At 41.6% G+C, this 19847-nt stretch overlaps 1 protein-coding gene across 1 annotated transcript in view; it reads right to left on the bottom strand.

Annotated features, from left to right (window-relative positions):
- The window catches only part of rps6ka3b (ribosomal protein S6 kinase, polypeptide 3b), a 42482-nt gene extending 22997 nt beyond the window's left edge, over nt 1–19485 (bottom strand). The window contains 1 exon segment of the mRNA XM_083935906.1: nt 19430–19485. Within this exon segment, the coding sequence (XP_083792032.1) occupies nt 19430–19444 (15 nt within the window). The 5' untranslated portion in view covers nt 19445–19485.
- Between the last annotated feature and the right edge of the window lie 362 nt (nt 19486–19847).

Here is a 19847-nt window from a genome sequence, read left to right as displayed (position 1 = left end):
CAGACTTGTACATAAAACCGACAAACACAAGCCGACGCACAGGCGTCAAGCAGTGACGCAAATCAAATAACCCCACAGCCGAACACACTGGAAAAGACACAATGTGGACGCAGACACTCTCCACCTGTCAAAACACACACACACACACACACACACACACACACACACACACACACACACACACACACACACACACACACACACACACACACACACACACACACACACACACACACACACACACACACACACACACACACACACACACACACACACACACACACACACACACACACACACACACACACACACACACACACACACACACACACACACACACACACACACACACACACACACACACACACACACACACACACTGCCAGTGTGGACCGTGACATTTCTTGGATTACCTCCACCTGTTGTCGCCTTCCCTGAGTGTGTACCCGTTTCCACAAACACACCAGTGAGGGCAAAAGACAAGGTGGAACTGGGCCAAACGTATATATCAAAGAGCACCACAAGTGTTTGGGGAACTTATTTTTGAAAGCTTGACTTTTGGAGACATAAAGACACATAGAAATATCACCATCTCTGCAGCTCTGTTGGGTAATTTCACATGTTTTAGCTCATATATGGGGATTTTAAGGGACATTTATGGTCTGCTTCAGTGTCTGATAAACTCCCAGAACATCACCTGGTGAAGAAAGTGGAGCATTTAGCAGCTAAAGAGTCAGTTATTTAATTCAGGAGCTGGTGGAGACCAAAAACAGAGCTAAAAGAGAGTTAATGTTGCTCACAAACAACTCTCCAAATGAATGATAATGACTGTGACGGCTGGATGTGTAAATAAGCCGCTGTTTGCTAAAACATTAAAAACACAACTTTATGATTATTATGCCAGCTTGTTACTCCTCCAGAGTAGGTAATACATTTGTTAGAAATTAAATATAGCAGAGACTCAAAGCAGTTTCTTAGCTCAACATCCTTCAATGACGTTTGGCTGGAAAATGAACGAAACTGACTGAGTTTATGGCAGTGATTGATAGTGGGTTTTAGAGTGTGTGTGTGTGTGTGTTAGAGACAGAAAGGAAATGGGAGCAAAGCAATGTCACATTTCCAGCATCACTTGCATATCCCTTATTAACTCAGCTAATAAAAATAGATGCAAGCGGGACTTTGGTAATAATACCGACCAGATTGTTCTTGTGTATTCTCATCCCCATAGTGTGCGTTTGTGTGTGTGGTTGTGTGTGCGTGTGTAAAGCTTTTGTCTCTCTGTCAGTGTGAGTAAGAGCATCAGCTAAACACCTCAAATGTCAAAGCATGTGTATGAAGCTTCTCCATGGCAGCAGCTATCACGGAGCAAGAGAGGAGCGGGATGCCATTCCAGACAATCTGTGACCCCCCCCCCCCCCCCGTTACGCAATCAAATTAACAGGGCGGATGGTCACCACACACACCTATATATATATTGGATATACAGACACACACAGACACGCAAGCACTCTTGGGATTTGTCAGGTTAGAGGCATAAAGTGCATTTCCGCTGGCCTTGCTGGAGGCTCAAATAACACGCGCACACACGCACGCACGCACGCACGCACACACACGCACACTGGCTGAACACAAGAAAAGAGCTCCATCTACAGAAACTGAAACAGCATCAACAGAAAATCGTCCTGACTGACAGGTGATTTCTGGGAAATTTAGTGCAGTGACACCGTTTATCTCTCATTTAAAAAAAAATCACTGTAAACTAGATTAAACTAAATATGTATTCATGAATGCTGACATTATTTATTTATTTTGTGATAAAATTGCAAGAAATTCCAGTATGTATTTGATATGGACATATAAGTAATATATTTTATTTGTAGAAAATGCTATATTTGGATACCTTAAAAAAGATACTATATAAATAATAATAATATTAATAATAAATTAAAATGTTAATAATAATAATTATGAGTAAGGAAGCTTAATTCAAATGAGTTATGGAGAAGGGGGTTGGATTAATGTGTGTAAACTTATTCTAATCAGAAAATGTTTGTATGTATCTAATTATGTTTTCTATTTTGTGTAACATCATTATTTTCTGTGTGACAATTTCTGTGTTCTTTTACATGTTTGAAATAAAAAATTTTATCAAACATTTAACCAATTTAAGATGCAAAATGCGTGGAAATCTGGATAGGAGAGGTGGCCGTGCCGAAAGAGAAAACAAAGATGGAGGGAGAAGACGTGGGAGGATAAGTGATGAGGGAGAGATGTGATTTACAGCAGAGGCCAAACTTTATAGTACAGAGAGAGCATTAAGTATAGATGAGGAGGAGAAAAGGGAGGACATCATCATTTATTCAAGAGCTGGGGAGATGAGAGGCTCAATCACACACACACACACACACACACACACACACACACACACACACACACACACACACACACACACACACACACACACACACACACACACACACACACACACACACACACACACACACACACACACACACACACACACACACACACACACACACACACACACACACACACACACACACAGTTTGCATCTGATTCCGGGTCAGTTTCTAATGATTTTGGCATTTTATTTTTATTTTTATGTTTTGTTCCCCAAAATGTAACAACAAAGAGGTCTCAGTATTACAGTGGTCAGAAGTACTCAGATCCTTTTCTTAAAATACGTTAAAGCAAAAATACTTCACTGCAAGTAACCTGGATTCAAAATGTTACTCTGGCCGGTGCAGGGCTTTAGGCATCAACTAGGCTTCTGAAATCACCACTTCTTGGTATCTCTTGTGGAAGCCCCATAAAGGCTGGAAAATCAAACACCAAACACATCATCAAAAAGATTTTTCCGTGGTTCAACTGCAATAAACAGATTTTAAAACGTAAGCCTTCTTTGAGTTTGATTTAAAGTTATCAAGTCAGTCTGCTTTAAGTTTGATTCTGAAGTTATCAAGTCAGTCTGCTTTAAGTTTGATTCTGAAGTTATCAAGTCAGTCTGCTTTAAGTTTGATTCTAAAGTTATCAAGTCAGTCTGCTTTAAGTTTGATTCCGAAGTTATCAAGTCAGTCTGCTTTAAGTTTGATTCTGAAGTTATCAAGTCAGTCTGCTTTAAGTTTGATTCTGAAGTTATCAAGTCAGTCTGCTTTAAGTTTGATTCTGAAGTTATCAAGTCACTCTGCTTTAAGTTTGATTCTGAAGTTATCAAGTCAGTCTGCTTTAAGTTTGATTCTGAAGTTATCAAGTCACTCTGCTTTAAGTTTGATTCTGAAGTTATCAAGTCAGTCTGCTTTAAGTTTGATTCTGAAGTTATCAAGTCACTCTGCTTTAAGTTTGATTCTGAAGTTATCAAGTCAGTCTGCTTTAAGTTTGATTCTAAAGTTATCACTTGTCAGTGTGGACATGTCAGAATTTTGCATTTTCTACTGCTACAATGTTGCATCTGTGGCTGCTGGTAATGCAGCCACATAAAAGTCTACTGTACTGGGCTGTTTTCATCACCATTATGTTTTTTTTTAAACTACCATTTGACGGCACAGAGGTCCGGGGCTTTTCCCAAGAGATCCGGGGCTATAGTCCTGAATGCCCAGGTCTAACAATGCACCATTTTTCTGTGGATAAATTGCAATAAACTGTTAAAAAAATTAAGCCCAAATAACTACTACATTATGACAATTTGTAAAAAGTCTGAATTCATACTTTTTCAGGTTTATCCGCAAGACAACAAGCAAACAACTTTCAAAATGTTTGTTTTCTGAATGGAGTTCTGATGGATCAGGGCTTTGCTGACATTGTAGCTGCTCCATCAACACAACAACATAATTTTCAGAATTTGCTCCATAGTTAAACTACCTTGATTACTTTTCGCTTCATTTGCGCCAAGCTTCATTTGCGCCACACTTCTATGCGCGTCTTTCCATTGACTTTGTACGTCTTAGCTGCGCCCACTTCGCCAAAAAACACCCAGTGTGAACGCATCCTTAAAGGAAACCTTTAAAACAGGGAATTTAAATTTCGTAAAAAAAACCATTGCAACTCTGAATGAAGTCAAGCAGCAGACAGAGAGAGAGAGAGAGGGGGGGGGGGGGGGGAGACAATGAAAGAGAGAGAGGTATGAGGAAGGGGGGACATGGCTCAGTCAGAAAATTTTGTCGCCATGCCAACAGCATTACCATGTTAATCTGTCCATAATACGCACTTACGCAGGCGCACACACACACACAAAAACACACACATACACTCTTTGAACTGTTGGACAGTAAAGCCATGGTCTCTCTCTCTGATTGGGACGAGGGAGCCTCTTAATTACATCACACTTTTGTTTTGCTGCAGAAATCGCTTCACTTCCCCTCTGAGGCTCCATCCACAAGACTACCTTTTCATTCTGAAATGGCGTTTCACAACTAAAATTATCCATTTTAGCTCCCCATCAAAAATAACCTCTGTCCGAACTGTTCCTGAAAGTAACACGAGTGTAAGACGGTTATTGGCGGTTGAAAACACAGATTGGGAGTGGACATATTTATCATATCTACGTTTCTGCCCGTACAGAGTAAGGTCCTGTTTACACGACAACGCTAGTGGGTAAAAACAACTAAATATTTTATCAGATGTGCCTTATGTTAAGACGAGGATGGTGTTTTTGGGGCTTAAAAACCCTCCAACGTTGTATTTCCCTCTAAAGGGTTAAAAACGCAAAAGTGTGCTCTGATCTGCTTACGCTGGCTCACGTGGCGTGCATGTTTACATAACATCCGTGTGCGGCACAGGCAAACAACAACAAGTTCTTGGTAGCCACCTGGCGTGCGTCACCATGTGCACGCAGATTTCTCGTCTAAACGCAAGAGAAAAAGTGAGGACGCATCGGCACTTTTGCGTTTCCTGCCCAGATCGTCTCCGTCTAAACAGGGCCTTAAACACAACCTCGGAGTTTCCTAACTAAAACGGGCTCAACAGCGTTTACACACGGAAACGTTTCATGATATTGGATCATTTAATCGATATATCGATCCAGAGAAAAATTTACATGAATGAATCATTCAGAAATTTTATGCACTCAATTAAGGTATAACATTTAGATTGTTTTAATATATATATTTAATATATATTTACACAAAAACAGTTTTAACGTTCGTAGCTTGAACAATGAACAATAATGTGAACATCTCTGACTATATCACATCATCTAAACCGTTTTCTAAGAATCCTAATCATTTTAGAAAAACAAAACATTACTTTTTGTTACACTAAAACTTATTAAACCACGCAGCACCACTTACATGCCCCTTTTTGAATAGCCTCGCTTATGCTAGGCACATAAGGGTTTAAAAGGTTAAACAGGATTATTTTACTCTACTCAAAGCAAAGTTACACCCTGTTAGACCTGTCACATACACACTAAATAGACTGAAACTATGAGAATGCCAAAGAGCGTGGGTGAATCACAACCGATGAAACAAACAATCGACAGCCAGCTAACAACTGTACTACAAGTCTGTATCTCTGCACATGTGTGTGTGTGTGTAAACTGTACCTGAAATGGTCTGTTCATAACGTGAAATAAAAGCGTCTTCATTGCTCTCCTGTCCTGTTAAAACGCTGTCACAGACTGCTTAACTGACTGTGTGTTTCCCCCCCCCCCACACACACACACACACACACACACACACACACACACACACACACACACACAGGAAGGCCCCCCAGCTGTTCACCGTGGCGATTACAGCATGTCCTGTCATTGTTTCCCTGGCAACAACATCTGCACAGGAAGGCACACATCTGTCCTTGAAGCCATCAGTGTAGGCAGGAAGACAAACTTCTGTCTGTGTGTGACATCTTCCAATAAATGTTGTTCATGAGCCTGAAGGGGCCGTGGTGCTGTGATTTCCCACAGACCTGTTAATGCGTCATCTGTGTTGATAAAGAGGAGTCAAGAGACAAGAGAGGAGAGAGAAAAGAAGAGAGGAAACAAACATGGGAGGAGACACAAGAGAGGAGAGAGGAAAAGAAAAGAAAATGAAAGGAAAGAGGAGAAGAGAGGATGGAAAAGGAAAAAGGATGGCAAGGAAAGGAAAGAAAAAGGTCACGATAAATCAAAGGATACGGGAAAAAGACGAATGAAAGTAAAGAGAGGAGGAGGAGACGAGAAGTTGGTTTGGAGACTTCATGTCACATTCCAGCTCGTGTCAGAGACACGTTCAAGTGTCTCCTTTTCCTCTATCGTATATCTTCCTCTTCCTTAATAAATAATAATGATAAATAAATAATACATAAAAAATAATAAATGCAATTATTAATAAATAATTAATCATAATTCATTAAAAAAAGAGAAAGTTGGTCGTTGTTGTTGAGGATGAAGGTCAAGGATTAATTGCATGAGGGTCCTCACAAGTACAACAATATGGAAGAACAAGTGTGTGTGTGTGTGTGTGTGTGTGTGTGTGTGTGTGTGTGTGTGTGTGTGTTGTTGTTGCTCTGTGATTGGTTTGTTCCTGGAGAGAGAGAGACAAGTTCAGGAAAAGCGGCGCCGGGTTACACAGATTACATCATCACCCCATGACCTCACAATGGCAATACCCACAATGCATCATTCACAACAGAGGCCCAGAGCTGACACACACACACACACACACACACACACACACACACACACACACACACACACACACACACACACACACACACACACACACACACACACACACACACACACACACACACACACACACACACACACACACACACACACACACACACACACACACACACACACACACACACACACACACACACACACACACACACACACACACACACACACACACAGGAATGTACCAACTGATCCTGACAGAAACTAAACTGGGAGGACACGAAAATCTGCCTTCTTCTTTGCCGCCGCTTATCATCTGCCTCCTCTCTCAACATGCACAAGCACGCACGCACGCAGTTTACCCTCCCTCGCCTTATGCCTCTTCCTATAAATCAATATTCTCTCTTTCGTTCTGTATCCATCAATATCCACTCACGCTGTCGTGGGCGGGGCGGTGGTTTCCATTTTAGGTGTTTAGGCCTGAGCGCACACACTTCCTCCCTCCCTCCCTCCCTCCCTCCCACACACACGGAAAAGGATGACCACACAGATGCAGACAAATAGCGGCTAAGTGCAGAACCCAAACACAGAAATAGCTTTTTTTTTTTAAATGTCAGCTAATATCATCGAAAACCGTAAGTAGATGAGCTGTTTCTGAGGAATGTCTCGTCTATCTGATCCCTCACACACGCACACACACACCTGAGCATGCTGACTAAGAGAGTAGTGTGCCATGCATTTGTGTGTGTGTGTGTGTGTGTGTGTGTGTGTGTGTGTGTGTGTGTGTGTGTGTGTGTGTGTGTGTGTGTGTGTGTGTGTGTGTGTGTGTGTGTGTGTGGGCGTTTAAAAGGCGCCAGTGAAAGTCAGTCCAGATGGCCGGAGAAGATTAAACACCATCTGCCAACGAGTGATTTATTGAATCTGAAAAAAGACTTTTCTAATATCAAATTAATTACATTCTCACATTTGTGATAAAGGTCTTTTTCTTTGGGGAATATTAAATAATTTAGTCTTCTTTTAGTGATACATCAGGGAAAATACTCTTCAAGCTGAAACGAGGGTCCACATGTTGTGTGTGTGTGTGTGTGTGTATTTAACGCTGACTTTATACTGCATTAGCCTGCTTGTGCTAACACAAACAGGAAGGCCAAACACCAGGCCTCTGTGTGATGGAGGTTTGTTTTTACTGCACTCAAGATGCTGACATAAACCTGCTCTGAACTTCTTCTAATTAATTAACTGATTGATTAATTGTAAAGTTCGACAATTGAAAGTCGATAACTTTCTGTGCAAAAATATCTTCTCTTATACATGAGCGTAGAAGAATGACAAGTAACACTTCCTCCGGTACAGTAGGTGGCACTCTAGTCTGAATACCTCTTTTTCTTCACGTTGACCTTGTCAAGACTCGGTTCTGTCAGTATCCTCCTCTCTTCCTTTTGTGTGAGTTTGTCTCCCTCTGTCTGTGTTTCCCTGCATGTGTGTGTCCCTCTTGTTTCTGTCGTCTAGGTCCGGTAGGCATTTCCTCCAAGATGCAATCGGTTGCTGGATCTACGCCAGGGGTCCGCTTGTGCTGCAGATTACTCTGTTGAGTTTCGTACGCTAGCAGCAGAATTAGGATGGGATGATCGGGCTCTCCAGAGTATATTTTTTCAGGGGCTAAATGAGGAGGTTAAAGACAGTCTAGTGGGAAGATCAGAGACTGCTAACTTTCAGGAGCTTATTAGCCTCGCCATTAAGATTGACAACCGTCAGGCAGTTCCTCCTGTTATGCCAGGTTCCCTCACCAGTTCTCCTGTGTATACCCCCCATGAATCTGTGAGCAATCGGATTCCACTGTCCTCCGCTCCAGTCCAGGAGGAACCCATGCCGCTAGGTCGTTGCCATTTGACTCCCGCTGAACGTGAGCGGCGCTTTAGAGGTGGATTATGTATTTACTGTGGTGCTTCCAATCATCGATTAATCCACTGTCCTAGACGGTTAAACTGTCAGACTCACCAGTCACAGACGGGGTTCTGGTGAGTCGTTCGGTTGTTCCTAATAGTCCCCGTCAACGTATTAACCTGGACGTAGTATTGAGTTGTGAGGGTAGGGGATTTTCCCTTCAAGCATTAATTGACTGTGGGGCTGACACTAATATTATTGACTCTGAATTTGTGAAGTCTTATACTATCCCTGTGAACCAGCTCGAGACTCCATTAATGGTTAATAGTCTCAGTGGGAGCGAACTCCCACAGATCTCCGCGGAGACTTTGCCTTTAACCATGTCTCTTGCTGGTAACCACTCGGAGTCAATTACCTTCCACATTATGCCTTCAACTAATGCTCCTGTAGTTCTTGGTCTCCCCTGGCTTATCACTCATAACCCGGTTATTGACTGGTTAACGGGTAGGGTTGTGAGTTGGAACAGCAATTGCCATTCTTCTTGTCCTCCTAGAAATCTTAGTACCCCCAGTTCCTCACTACCTGATCCTCCTGACTTGTCTTCCGTGCCTCCGTGTATCATGATATCGCCGAGGTCTTTAGTAAGGCTAAGGTGTTATCCTTACCTCCTTACCTCCTTACTATTGTCCCGATAACTATTGAGTTATTGCCCGGGTCAACTTTTCCCGTCAGGTCCCGAACGTGAGGCAATGGAGACATACATAAATGACTCGCTTAAATCAGGGATCATTCATCCTTCCTCTTCTCCACTGGGAGCTGGTTTTTTCTTTGTGCCCAAGAAGGATAAATCCCTACGCCCCTGTATTGACTACCGTGGTCTAAACAAAATCACGGTCAAAAACAAGTACCCCCTCCCATTGATAAATTCCTCGTTCGAGCCGTTGCATGGAGCAACCGTCTTCTCCAAGCTAGACCTCCGCAACGCATATCATCTTGTGAGGGTGAGGGAGGGGGACGAGTGGAAGACAGCCTTCAACACTCCACTCGGATACTTTGAGTATCTGGTCATGCCGTTCGGGTTAACTAACGCACCAGCCGTTTTTCAGGCCCTAGTGAACGACTTACTTTGTGATATGCTTAATCGCTCCGTCTTCGTGTACCTGGACGACATCCTGATCTTTTCCAAGGACTTGAACGAGCATATGGTGCACGTTCGTCAGGTTCTCCAGCGTCTCCAGGAGAATCGTCTTTTTGTTAAAGCCGAAAAAAGCGAGTTCCACGTCTCCTCCAAGCTGCAGCCAGTTACGCTAATCACCTGGATAACTACTTATACCCTGAGCTGACAGGAATGCAGCGCCGGACCGTTGTATTCCTTCATTGGTAAACTATACCCCCCGGATTGGCATTCCTTTTCTCCTTTGTGGTTATCACGCTCCCCGTCACTAAGTATATCTGATCTATATCTGTGTTTGTTTTCTGTTTCTCCGTAGTTTCCCGTGTTCCTGTTTCCGGGGACGGCTGTGGCTTGGTGGCAGAGTGGGTCGTCCTCTGTTCGAGAGATTGGTGGTTCGATCCCCATCCCCCCCCCCCCACATGTCGAAGTGTCCTTGGGCAAGACACTGAACCCCGAATTGCTCCCCGTGCTGTGCATGGGTGTGTAAATGAGGTGTGAAAGGTTAGATCAAATTAGATGGTATGTAGATGTCCGCTGCCATCTGTGTGAATGTCTGTGTGAATGGATGAATGTGACAGACACTGTGAAGCGCCTTGAGTAGTCAGATGACTAGAAAGGCGCTGTACAAGTCCATTTACCATTTCCTCGTACGACTCCCTGATCTTCCGTCATCTCCTTATTCCTGTTTTTCCCTCGACCGTCTCGTTATTTGTATTATCTGTTTTTCTTGTAGTGCGTTTTGTTTGTAGTTGTAATTAAATATTTGTTTGTACTTTTATTCCGTGTCCGTGTCTGCATTGGGTCCACTCTTTTTTGTGTGTTAGCTCTGTACCGTTCGTGACAGACCTTTTGTTAAAGTCCCACCGCCACCGGCCTTAAATAACCGCCTGAGGGGTCTCTGACAGTGTCAATGACTGAACTCGTTTCCACACACTACGTTACTAACGCACATGTACAACCAGATGTAAAATTCCGTTGCACACTCCTAAATTTTGGTCACAGTCTGGAGCCCTGCCAGACTTTTTCAGGTCGACAAGAAAACTTGACCAGCACTTCCCTCCAGATGTTCAGCTTGTCCTGATGTTGTATGATTTACAGTTTATTTTATTCTAATTATTTCATGCTCAGTATTCTATTTCGTTTACATTTAATTTATTCTACATCTTACTTTATATTCATGTTACACCTTTCTTTTTCACCTCCACTATGTCCTTGCACTACCTTTTGGTTTATTTAGAGCTCTCTTTTCTAGGCTCTCTTCACTTGTGTATCTCTTATACTTTTTCTTTTTTATATTTCATTGTTGAGGAAGCCTGAGACTCGAGAATTTCGCTGCCACCGACTGCTGCTGCAATTGCTGAGCACATGACAAATAAACCATCTTGCATGTAGATGTTGTTGGGGCACATCACACAAATTCACATCCCATCACACTCTCCTTCACTAAGACAACAACTTAAGTCTACATCTGGTTGGACGAGCTAACTGCGAAATCCTCCAAAATCAGTTTTGGATGATATTTGTGGCTAAAGTTATGTTTTGTATCCGCAAGTGGACTCTCAGTGAATGTTTTCACTCCAAACCAAGCTCGTGAGGCTGATTAGCTGCACATAAAAAAGCATAATAAACCATCTAAAGCCGCACTGAAACCATCTGCAATCAAATTTAAAGACAAAGAATAAAGCTGGCGTTCGTGTGTGTCGGAGGTTATAGGGTCGGCAGTCAGACTCCCACGGTGAATCAGTGACCTCATCCTGTCCAAACATGATACTGTCTGTCTAACACACACACACACACACACACACACACACACACACACACACACACACACACACACACACACACACACACACACACACACACACACACACACACACACACACACACACACACACACACACACACACACACACACACACACACACACACACACACACACACACACACACACACACACACACACACACACACACACACACACACACACACACAGCTGAGCAGCAGCAGATGGCAGCAGATGTTAGTTGGTCCCCTCAGAGAGGTGCGATTATCATAACGCTGTCTGGAAACCATTTTATGCCTCGCAGGGGGCATCAGTTTGTTTGTGTGTTTGTTTGTGTGTGTGTGTGTGTGTGTGTGTGTGTGTGTGTGTGTGTGTGTGTGTGTGTGTGTGTGTGTGTGTGTGTGTGTGTGTGTGTGTGTGTGTGTGTGTGTGTGTGTGTGTGTGTGTGTGTGTGTGTGTGTGTGTGTGTGTGTGTGTGTGTGTGCATGCGTGACTGACTCAACAATGAGCAGTGTCATCAGAATGCGAAGTGAGTGTGTTGCCATCTTTCAGTCCAGACAAGTGATGGTGATGAGCATCAGACTGGAATATGACTCTCTGTCTGTCTGTCTGTCTGTCTGTCTGTCTGTCTGTCTGTCTGTCTGTCTGTCTGTCTGTCTGTGTGTGCGTGTGCGTGTGCTCTCGTACGTCTATCTTTTTGAGGACTGTTTCATGTGATAGTGAGGACATTTTTTGAAAGATGAGCAGTTGAGACAAAATTATACTTGCAGACCAAAATAAGTGACCTGGCCATGGACGTATAATAAAATTGGATATGGCGTTGGAGGCAGAGCACTAGAGTCTTCTTGTTTAGTGAATGTGGATTAAATCATTAAATCTTCTAAATGTTATCAGACAGAATGGTTCAAACTCTGATTTTAACTCGAGTCGTTTCAGAGGGTTGTGGCCTCTCTTTCTCCATGTAAGTAAGTGGGAAAGTAAACGCACCTTTAGACTGGTTTTAAAAAGGACAGAGTCTGAAATGCAAAAAATATTTGGCCCCACTGACTTAGAAATGTCCGAACATTGTTTAAGTAGTGTTTTTGTTTCTTCCATGCCATACACTATTGTTTTGTTCTCACATTAACTGAATGTTTGTGCTCCATACCATGATACTATGGTCAAGAGCCGCAAATAAATAAATGGGGAAAACATTTAAAAAAGCTAAAATAAATGAAAATAATAATAATAAAACAATGGTAAAATAAATAAATGTTAAAAAAAATAGATAAATTAAAGAATAAATAGATTAAAACAAAGAATAAATAAATGAAAGACATCAGGGCAAAAAAAATAAAAAAATTTGGGGCACTTGGGAAATTAGTAAAGTTGCTGTTTTTTTAATGCAGAATGTGAAGAAATAAAATGCATTAAAATGATGTGTGATTAAGATATTGATTGATTTATAAATTATTGATTTATTTTTCCCTTTTTTATTTATTTATTTTTATATACATATACTAGTATAGTTTTCGAACTCTTACATCTCAGTCACTTGTTTTAGTGGCACTGAAATTTCCTCTGTCCACCTTAATTTCTGACGCTGGATTAGAGATGAAACCATTAATCAACTCGCCGGTCTAGAGAAAAACAATCAATAGACTGTTCCTCTGATGATTGATTAATTGTTTTAATTTGTTAATGATATATTTTTTTCAATAATGGCAGAAAATGCTATTTTTCAGCCTTTTAAATATGAATATTCCTGATTTTGTCTGTTTTATAACACATTAAACTGAATATATTTGGCCTTTTAGACAAAACAGGGCATTTAAAGACATAATCTTGGACTTAGGAAACTTGGATGGATATTTTTTCAATATTTTTAGACATTTTATGGACCAGACCGATAATAGATTAATCCACATTCAGTTTCTTTATGTACTGCTACTGTGATGCAAATGTTTCCCCCATAAATAGCAAACTAATTGAATGCCTGTTATAATTTCCCATAGCCTAAGGTGTCAGTGTCTTTATTTGCTCAATCAAATGTCTAAAATCCAAATATATTCAGTTTACTATAGTATATGACAATGAAAAGCATCAAATCTTCACATTTAAGCAGCTGGAAAGTATTGTGTCAATGAGGGTCTTCACATGGAAGTACCCCCCTCAAGAAAAGCAGTGCGACACAGAGAGAAAGCTGCCTCATTACCCCAATTTAACCGGAGACAACACACACACACAAACACGCATGCGCACACACACATCGTTTCACACTCAGTTGATCCTGTGGAAAAACTCACTCTTAACAGCTTTGTAATATATTCATCCTCACACACATGATGTGACGTTCAACTTCTTTTCCTTTGTGTGTGTGTGTGTGTGTGTGTGTGTGTTGTGTGTTGTGTGTTGTGTGTTGTGTGTGTGTGTGTGTGTGTGTGTGTGTGTGTGTGTGTGTGTGTGTGTGTGTGTGCGTGCGTGTGCTGCAGACTCTGGAGAGTGAGGTAATGAGTGCTCAGCTCTTCTCAGACAGTAGATCCATAAGCCATCTCCTCTGCATTTAAAAATCGATGCTTGCAGCTGTCCTGCCGCGCACAAACACACACACACGCCACACGCACAAACACACAACAACTAGGAAGAGCCTTTTATCAAAGTTGAATTCAGTTTTATTGAAGTGGAGACAGCAGGCTCTGGGCTGCTTGATGCTCTACTCTCTTCTTCTCCAGTGATTCCCGACCACGAACATTAAAAGCAATGGTCACATAAGGATAGAAAATAACGTGAAAACAAAGCAGGAACAGCATCAGTAATATGAGTGGTACCAGAAACATGATAAAAAGACACCACTTTGTACCAGTGCATATTAGAAAATAGTAGAAAATATATCTGATAGCTTGTCGTCCACTGTTGCAAAGTGTGTAGAAATTAGGGCTGCCCCCGAACAAGGATTTTCTTGGTCAAACAGTGCTTGTCATTTAGAGCGATTAGTCGACTAATCGACATTATATATATATATATAAATATATATATGTGCTCTTTTTAAGATGAAACACAGAAGGTAAACCGACAGCACCATCACTGTCATGACAGTACAATATTAAAAAAGATACCATACTTCAGAATAAGGGGTGTGACCAGATGATACACGATATTGAGTCCAAGACACGATATTTCAACACCATTTTAAAGTTTCAGTATTTTCTTTACAGGGGGTTGATTTTATCAGAGAGCTGTGGTGCTGCAGGTGTCTTTGCATAGTGCTTGTGTTAGCCGCGGTGTAACCTACAGTACTCACAGAGGTTAGGTATAAACACCCCCCAAATTTTGACATGACAAGGCTCCAAATGTTTTTTTTTTTTTCCTGTGACCAATCGACCAATGAAATTTTGGTCTGCTAATGATTTTTTGGTCAACTATTTGGGGGCAGCCCTAGTAGAAATATCTGAAAACTACCTTTTATGGAGAAAACGTTTTACGTTTTACATTCAATGTAGAAATACGCAGATCAGCTCTGACATTCGTAGGTCGGGTTAATATAGCTCTCTTATTTCCTTCCTCCCCAACCGGTGCAGACAGATGTCCGTCCTCCACAGAGCTGGGTCTGTCTGACGTTCCTGTCTGTTAAAGGAAAGGTTTTTGTTGCCACCGTACTCTACGGGGGAATTGTTGGGTCTATGTAAATCATAAATAAGTCATAGAGTGTGGTCTTTACCTACTCTGTAAAGTGTCCTGAGATAACTTTTATTATGATTTGGCACTATAAATAAAATTGAATTGAATTAAATTGAGGCATCTGAATCTGCACCCGCGATTTCCGGTTTGGCTGAGATGGAGTAGAAGTGTGTTGAGTTTCGCTCCCGCAACTTTTGATAATTGCACGTTTCAGGACCCCGGAAGTCACAACAAATAGTAATATTCGTATTATATATTCGTATCATATTTTTGAATTCCCGTTTTTTCATCTTTTTTGTGCCTGCTCACGCTATTATGTGAATTCTAGATTATCTTGGCTTCCAGTACTTGGCTCTCTACATGTAGATTTCAGTTCATTATTATATATTTTCTTGACAGCTTTATTTTATTTTAAATTTTTTATCACCCACTGCCACAGGGTTATCTGAAGTATCCTTGCTTTCTATTACTCATTTAGTCAAAGGGTTCTACTGAAGCCTGACACCTGGACAGCAGGATTTCATATAGGCAGGCATTCTATTAATACCTTCATGGCCCGCCTGCCATAAGACATCTTGGTCACCTCTGCTGGCTAATTTACTTCACATGGTTTTAGCTGTTTGTTCTTTTTTCTCTGTGACTTAAGGGGTCAAATGCTGTAACTGTAAGGGAAGAGACCCCAGTTTGGCTGTTAGCTGCGAGCTGTAGAGCTCAGATGATGTTCTTTGCTAAGGGAGTAGCCCTCAGAGTGGTCACAAATGTTATTGTTTTATCCCCTTTTTGTTGTTTTGTTCTGTTTTGTGTGTGTTTTTTTTCTTTTTCTGTTTTACTCTTCCTTCTGTGACGGCCCAGGGCTTTCAGTGCAGTTTTTCAGTGCTGAATGCTGTCTGTGTGTGTGTGCGTGTGTGCGTGTGTGCGTGTGTGTGTGTGTGTGTGCTTGTGTGTGTGTGTGTGTGTCTCAACATAGCCATCGAGCCATTAGCCATCTGGCTTAGAACCCAGAATGAGTTTGAAGGCATCACTTGTTTTTGTCCCGGTCCACAAACTCTCCTTATATGCGGACGAACTCCTCTTATTTACTTCAAACCCCACAACCTACCTCCCAGTTTTATCAATCCTGGATCAGTTTGGGCACCTATCGGGGTATAAGTTGAATATTCAGAAAAGCGAGATATTCTTTGTCAACAACTTGACAAGATCACTCCCACAATCCAAATTCCCTTTTAAAACAGATGACAAAGGGTCCAAGTATTTGGGGGTGTTCATCACCAGCTCCTTCAGGGACCTTTTTCAAAAGAAATTCCAGCTGCTATTAGATAAATGCAAGTCAGACTTGTCTAGATGGGCAGGCCTCCCCCTGTCCCTCGTAAGTCGGGTTAATCTTATTAAGATGGTCATTTTACCGAAGTTTCTGTACCTCCCAATTTTTCTTAATAAATCGTTTTTTGCTCATTTAGACCAGCCACTTATCGCTTTTATTTGTCAGAACAAACCAGCCCATATCAAAAAACATATTCTCCAACTCCCTAAACCTGAATGGAGACTAGCACTTCCTAATTTTTACCACTACTTCTTGGTAACATTCTGCCAACATCTGCAACATTAATAAACTTTTATTTTGGCTCTGCGGTGGAGTTGCAGACGTCTGCCCACCCTTGCTACCTGGTTTATTCTATTTCTGAGTGAGGAGCATGTGCAGACGAGAAACCCAATAAGAATCCAAGAATGCTGTTTACATGCATGACTAATCGGGGAACTGAAGGAGTTCTCTAGGTCTGTTAACCGGGGTGTGAGAACTCAGATTTTACGGTATGGTGTTTACATGATGTATGAGAAACCTGGGTATGCCCTTAACCCGATTATAATCAGGGTTTTTAAACTGCATGTAAACGCACTGTATGTCGGAGAAATACAGTCTGCCCAATAGCCACTTTTTTCGGTACCTTCAAATGAGCAATTCCCACATTTTCCGAACCGCCCTCCTGAAGCTGAGATGGACCAGTTCCTGTCTCTCAACATACAACACGACTGTTATTTATAATAAGATTGCTCTTCCGAGCCCAGTCCCCACTGCCTCACCTAAAAATGCATGGGAAAAAGATTTGGGTGTAGACATTACTGATGACCAGTGGAGGGACATTCTGAAACTGGTCCACTCATCTTCGATTTGTGCCAGGCACGGCCTATTACAGTGGAAGGTGCTCCATAGAGCCCATTTCACCAATGCTAAACTGGTTAAGATATACCCCAGTCACAGTGATGCTTGTAACCGCTGTAAGCAGTCCTCAGCCGATCACACACACATTTTCTGGACGTGCCCGAAGCTTTCTGAATTTTGGTCTGATATATTTCAAACCCTCAAAAAGGCTCTTAACAAAAATTTGGAACCAAATCCTCTGACTGCTCTTTTTGGGCTCCCTCCTTCTAAAAATCTGCCCATTACTACACAACGTGTCTTACTGTTACTCCTGATAATGCTGAGGACACTTCCTAGTGCCTTTTTTTGCCTGTCTGTTTTCTGCTTCACGGAGCAGTCCGTTCGATAGAGCCACTGAAGGGAGTGTAAAGTATTCCCTTAAGAAGCAAAACTAAAAACTTTAGTTATAATGTTAACAGAGGAAACAGATCCCAACATTAAGCTTCTGGAATAATCAATGAAGCCACTCCTGGTGCATAAATTTGCAGCAGTACAGAGGACCTCTGCCCTACGATGGCAAATTGTGTATGAAAAAAATAATTATGGACCCGAAGGGAGGGGTAATATTTCTAGAAAAAAGTTGCAGATTTCTAAGATTAAAAGTGCTGAATCTACAAGAAAAAAGTCACAGATTTATGAGATTAAAAGTGGCAAATCTACAAGAAAAAAGTCGCAGACTTATGAGATTAAAAGTGGCAAATCTACAAGAAAAAAGTCTGAAATAAAGTGTTTCGATTTACACCTCCAGTGTTTTGTTTTTCACCTCCAGTGTTTTGTTTTATACTCCCTATTGAACGACATCGCTTCAGGAACAACACAGACGCTACTGCATGGCTACTACGTCTGCAGCAAACTCGGAAAAATACAGTGTTTTGAAGTTAAGAAAGAATGAAGAATGCATTCAAGGTCGTATGACTTATAACACAGCAGTGTATGAGAGACTTTTTCTTCATAGATTTACTACTTTAAAGTTCATAAATCTAAAAAATTTTCTCATCCACTTTAATCTCATTTATAAAACACATTTAGACTCTCCTGTTGTCAAGACGCTGTTGAATCAGAAATGGAAGAACAAATCATTGTAGCCATCAACCAGAGCTCTACGATACTTCCTTGTATTTGCACTTTATTTGTTGTGTTGATGTAGCAGCTACAATGTTAGCATAGCCCTGATTGATCCAAACTCATCGATCCATACATTCAGAAAAGAAGCATTTTGAAAAGTCGTCTTGAGGACAGACGTTGCAAAACATAAACTTGTACTTTTTACAAATTGGCATCCTGATGCAGTTGTTTCGGCTTATTTCTGATGCGTTTATTGCAACTAAATCACAGCTAAATCTTTTTGTTTTGGATGCATCCACTCATCCTCCTCTCTGTTGGTGTTTTTACTGTTGTGGGTTTCTTCATGCATTTGTGTATGAGTTAATCACAGTTTCTTTTGCTGCCTTCAGAGATACAACAGCACATTAGTGTCCATCCTGACCGTGAACAGTATATTTTGACATTCTTCCACTGTGAAACTATTTCTTTAAGCTTGTGTATAAGTTTGAAAGTGGGACACAGGAAGTGGTTATGATGAGTTAATAACATCTAACCCCAGAATAACACATCACAAATAAATGATGATATCAAGCAGAGCTGAGGGAGGATTTGTTGCTTTGAGATGACGCATGACTTTAATAGTGAGGCACACACTACACTTTCACTGTGATACCAGCAATTATCCTGCAGGAGTAGGCGTCAGTTTTTCTCAAACAGTGGATACATCATCTGAGCTTTTGTGTGTGAGTGCATAAACACACCACGTCGCACAAATCTGAATGTACAAAATGACCGGAAGGGCTGTTTACTCGTCAATAGCAGCCGGTCAAACTCATGGCTGCACAATTGTAGCACGCAGGCACGCACGCACGCACGCACGCACGCACGCACGCACGCACGCACGCACGCACGCACACACGGTGCTACGCTGTTGTCAGTACAAACAGTGCTCACCATGTTTATATCTGCAGCCCAATAAATGCCAGGCACGACTGCCAGAAACCTCCAAACACAATCATCTGGAGCTACTTCTCTTGTTTGATGTGAACATAAAAAAGGAGGTGGACTTACGGTGCAGGGAGGCATTGAGTCGTCGTCACCCACCGAGTCCTCGGCGTCGTGATGAGCATCCTGTAATCACACACACACACACACACACATTTAAACACACACCTGAGACACGGCAGTGATAATGAGCCACCTGTGTGAGCGTCACAGCTGCAGGTGGAAACATGTTCACCTGAACTGAAAACACCTCCACATCACTGCAAATACATTACTCTTCAAACCGATCGTTCGTCAGAGAAAGTGTGTGACATTCATTTCTGTTGAACAATATGCTTTTATAGTTGTGTAATACTGCAGTTAGGAGATTTATGATGCGTCTTTGAAGCACCGACGCAGAGTTGTTTTTAAAACAGGCTCTGCCAAACAATGACAACTTAAAATGAAAATGAATTATAAGACGACTGCCTCATAAATAAAAAAT

The sequence above is a fragment of the Echiichthys vipera genome (genome assembly GCF_963691815.1).
Source record: "Echiichthys vipera genome assembly, chromosome: 21".
In the NCBI taxonomy this organism is placed as follows: Eukaryota; Metazoa; Chordata; class Actinopteri; order Perciformes; family Trachinidae; genus Echiichthys; species Echiichthys vipera.
The sequence above is the reverse complement of the archived record's forward strand: the minus strand, read 5'-3'. Positions and strand labels throughout refer to the sequence as shown.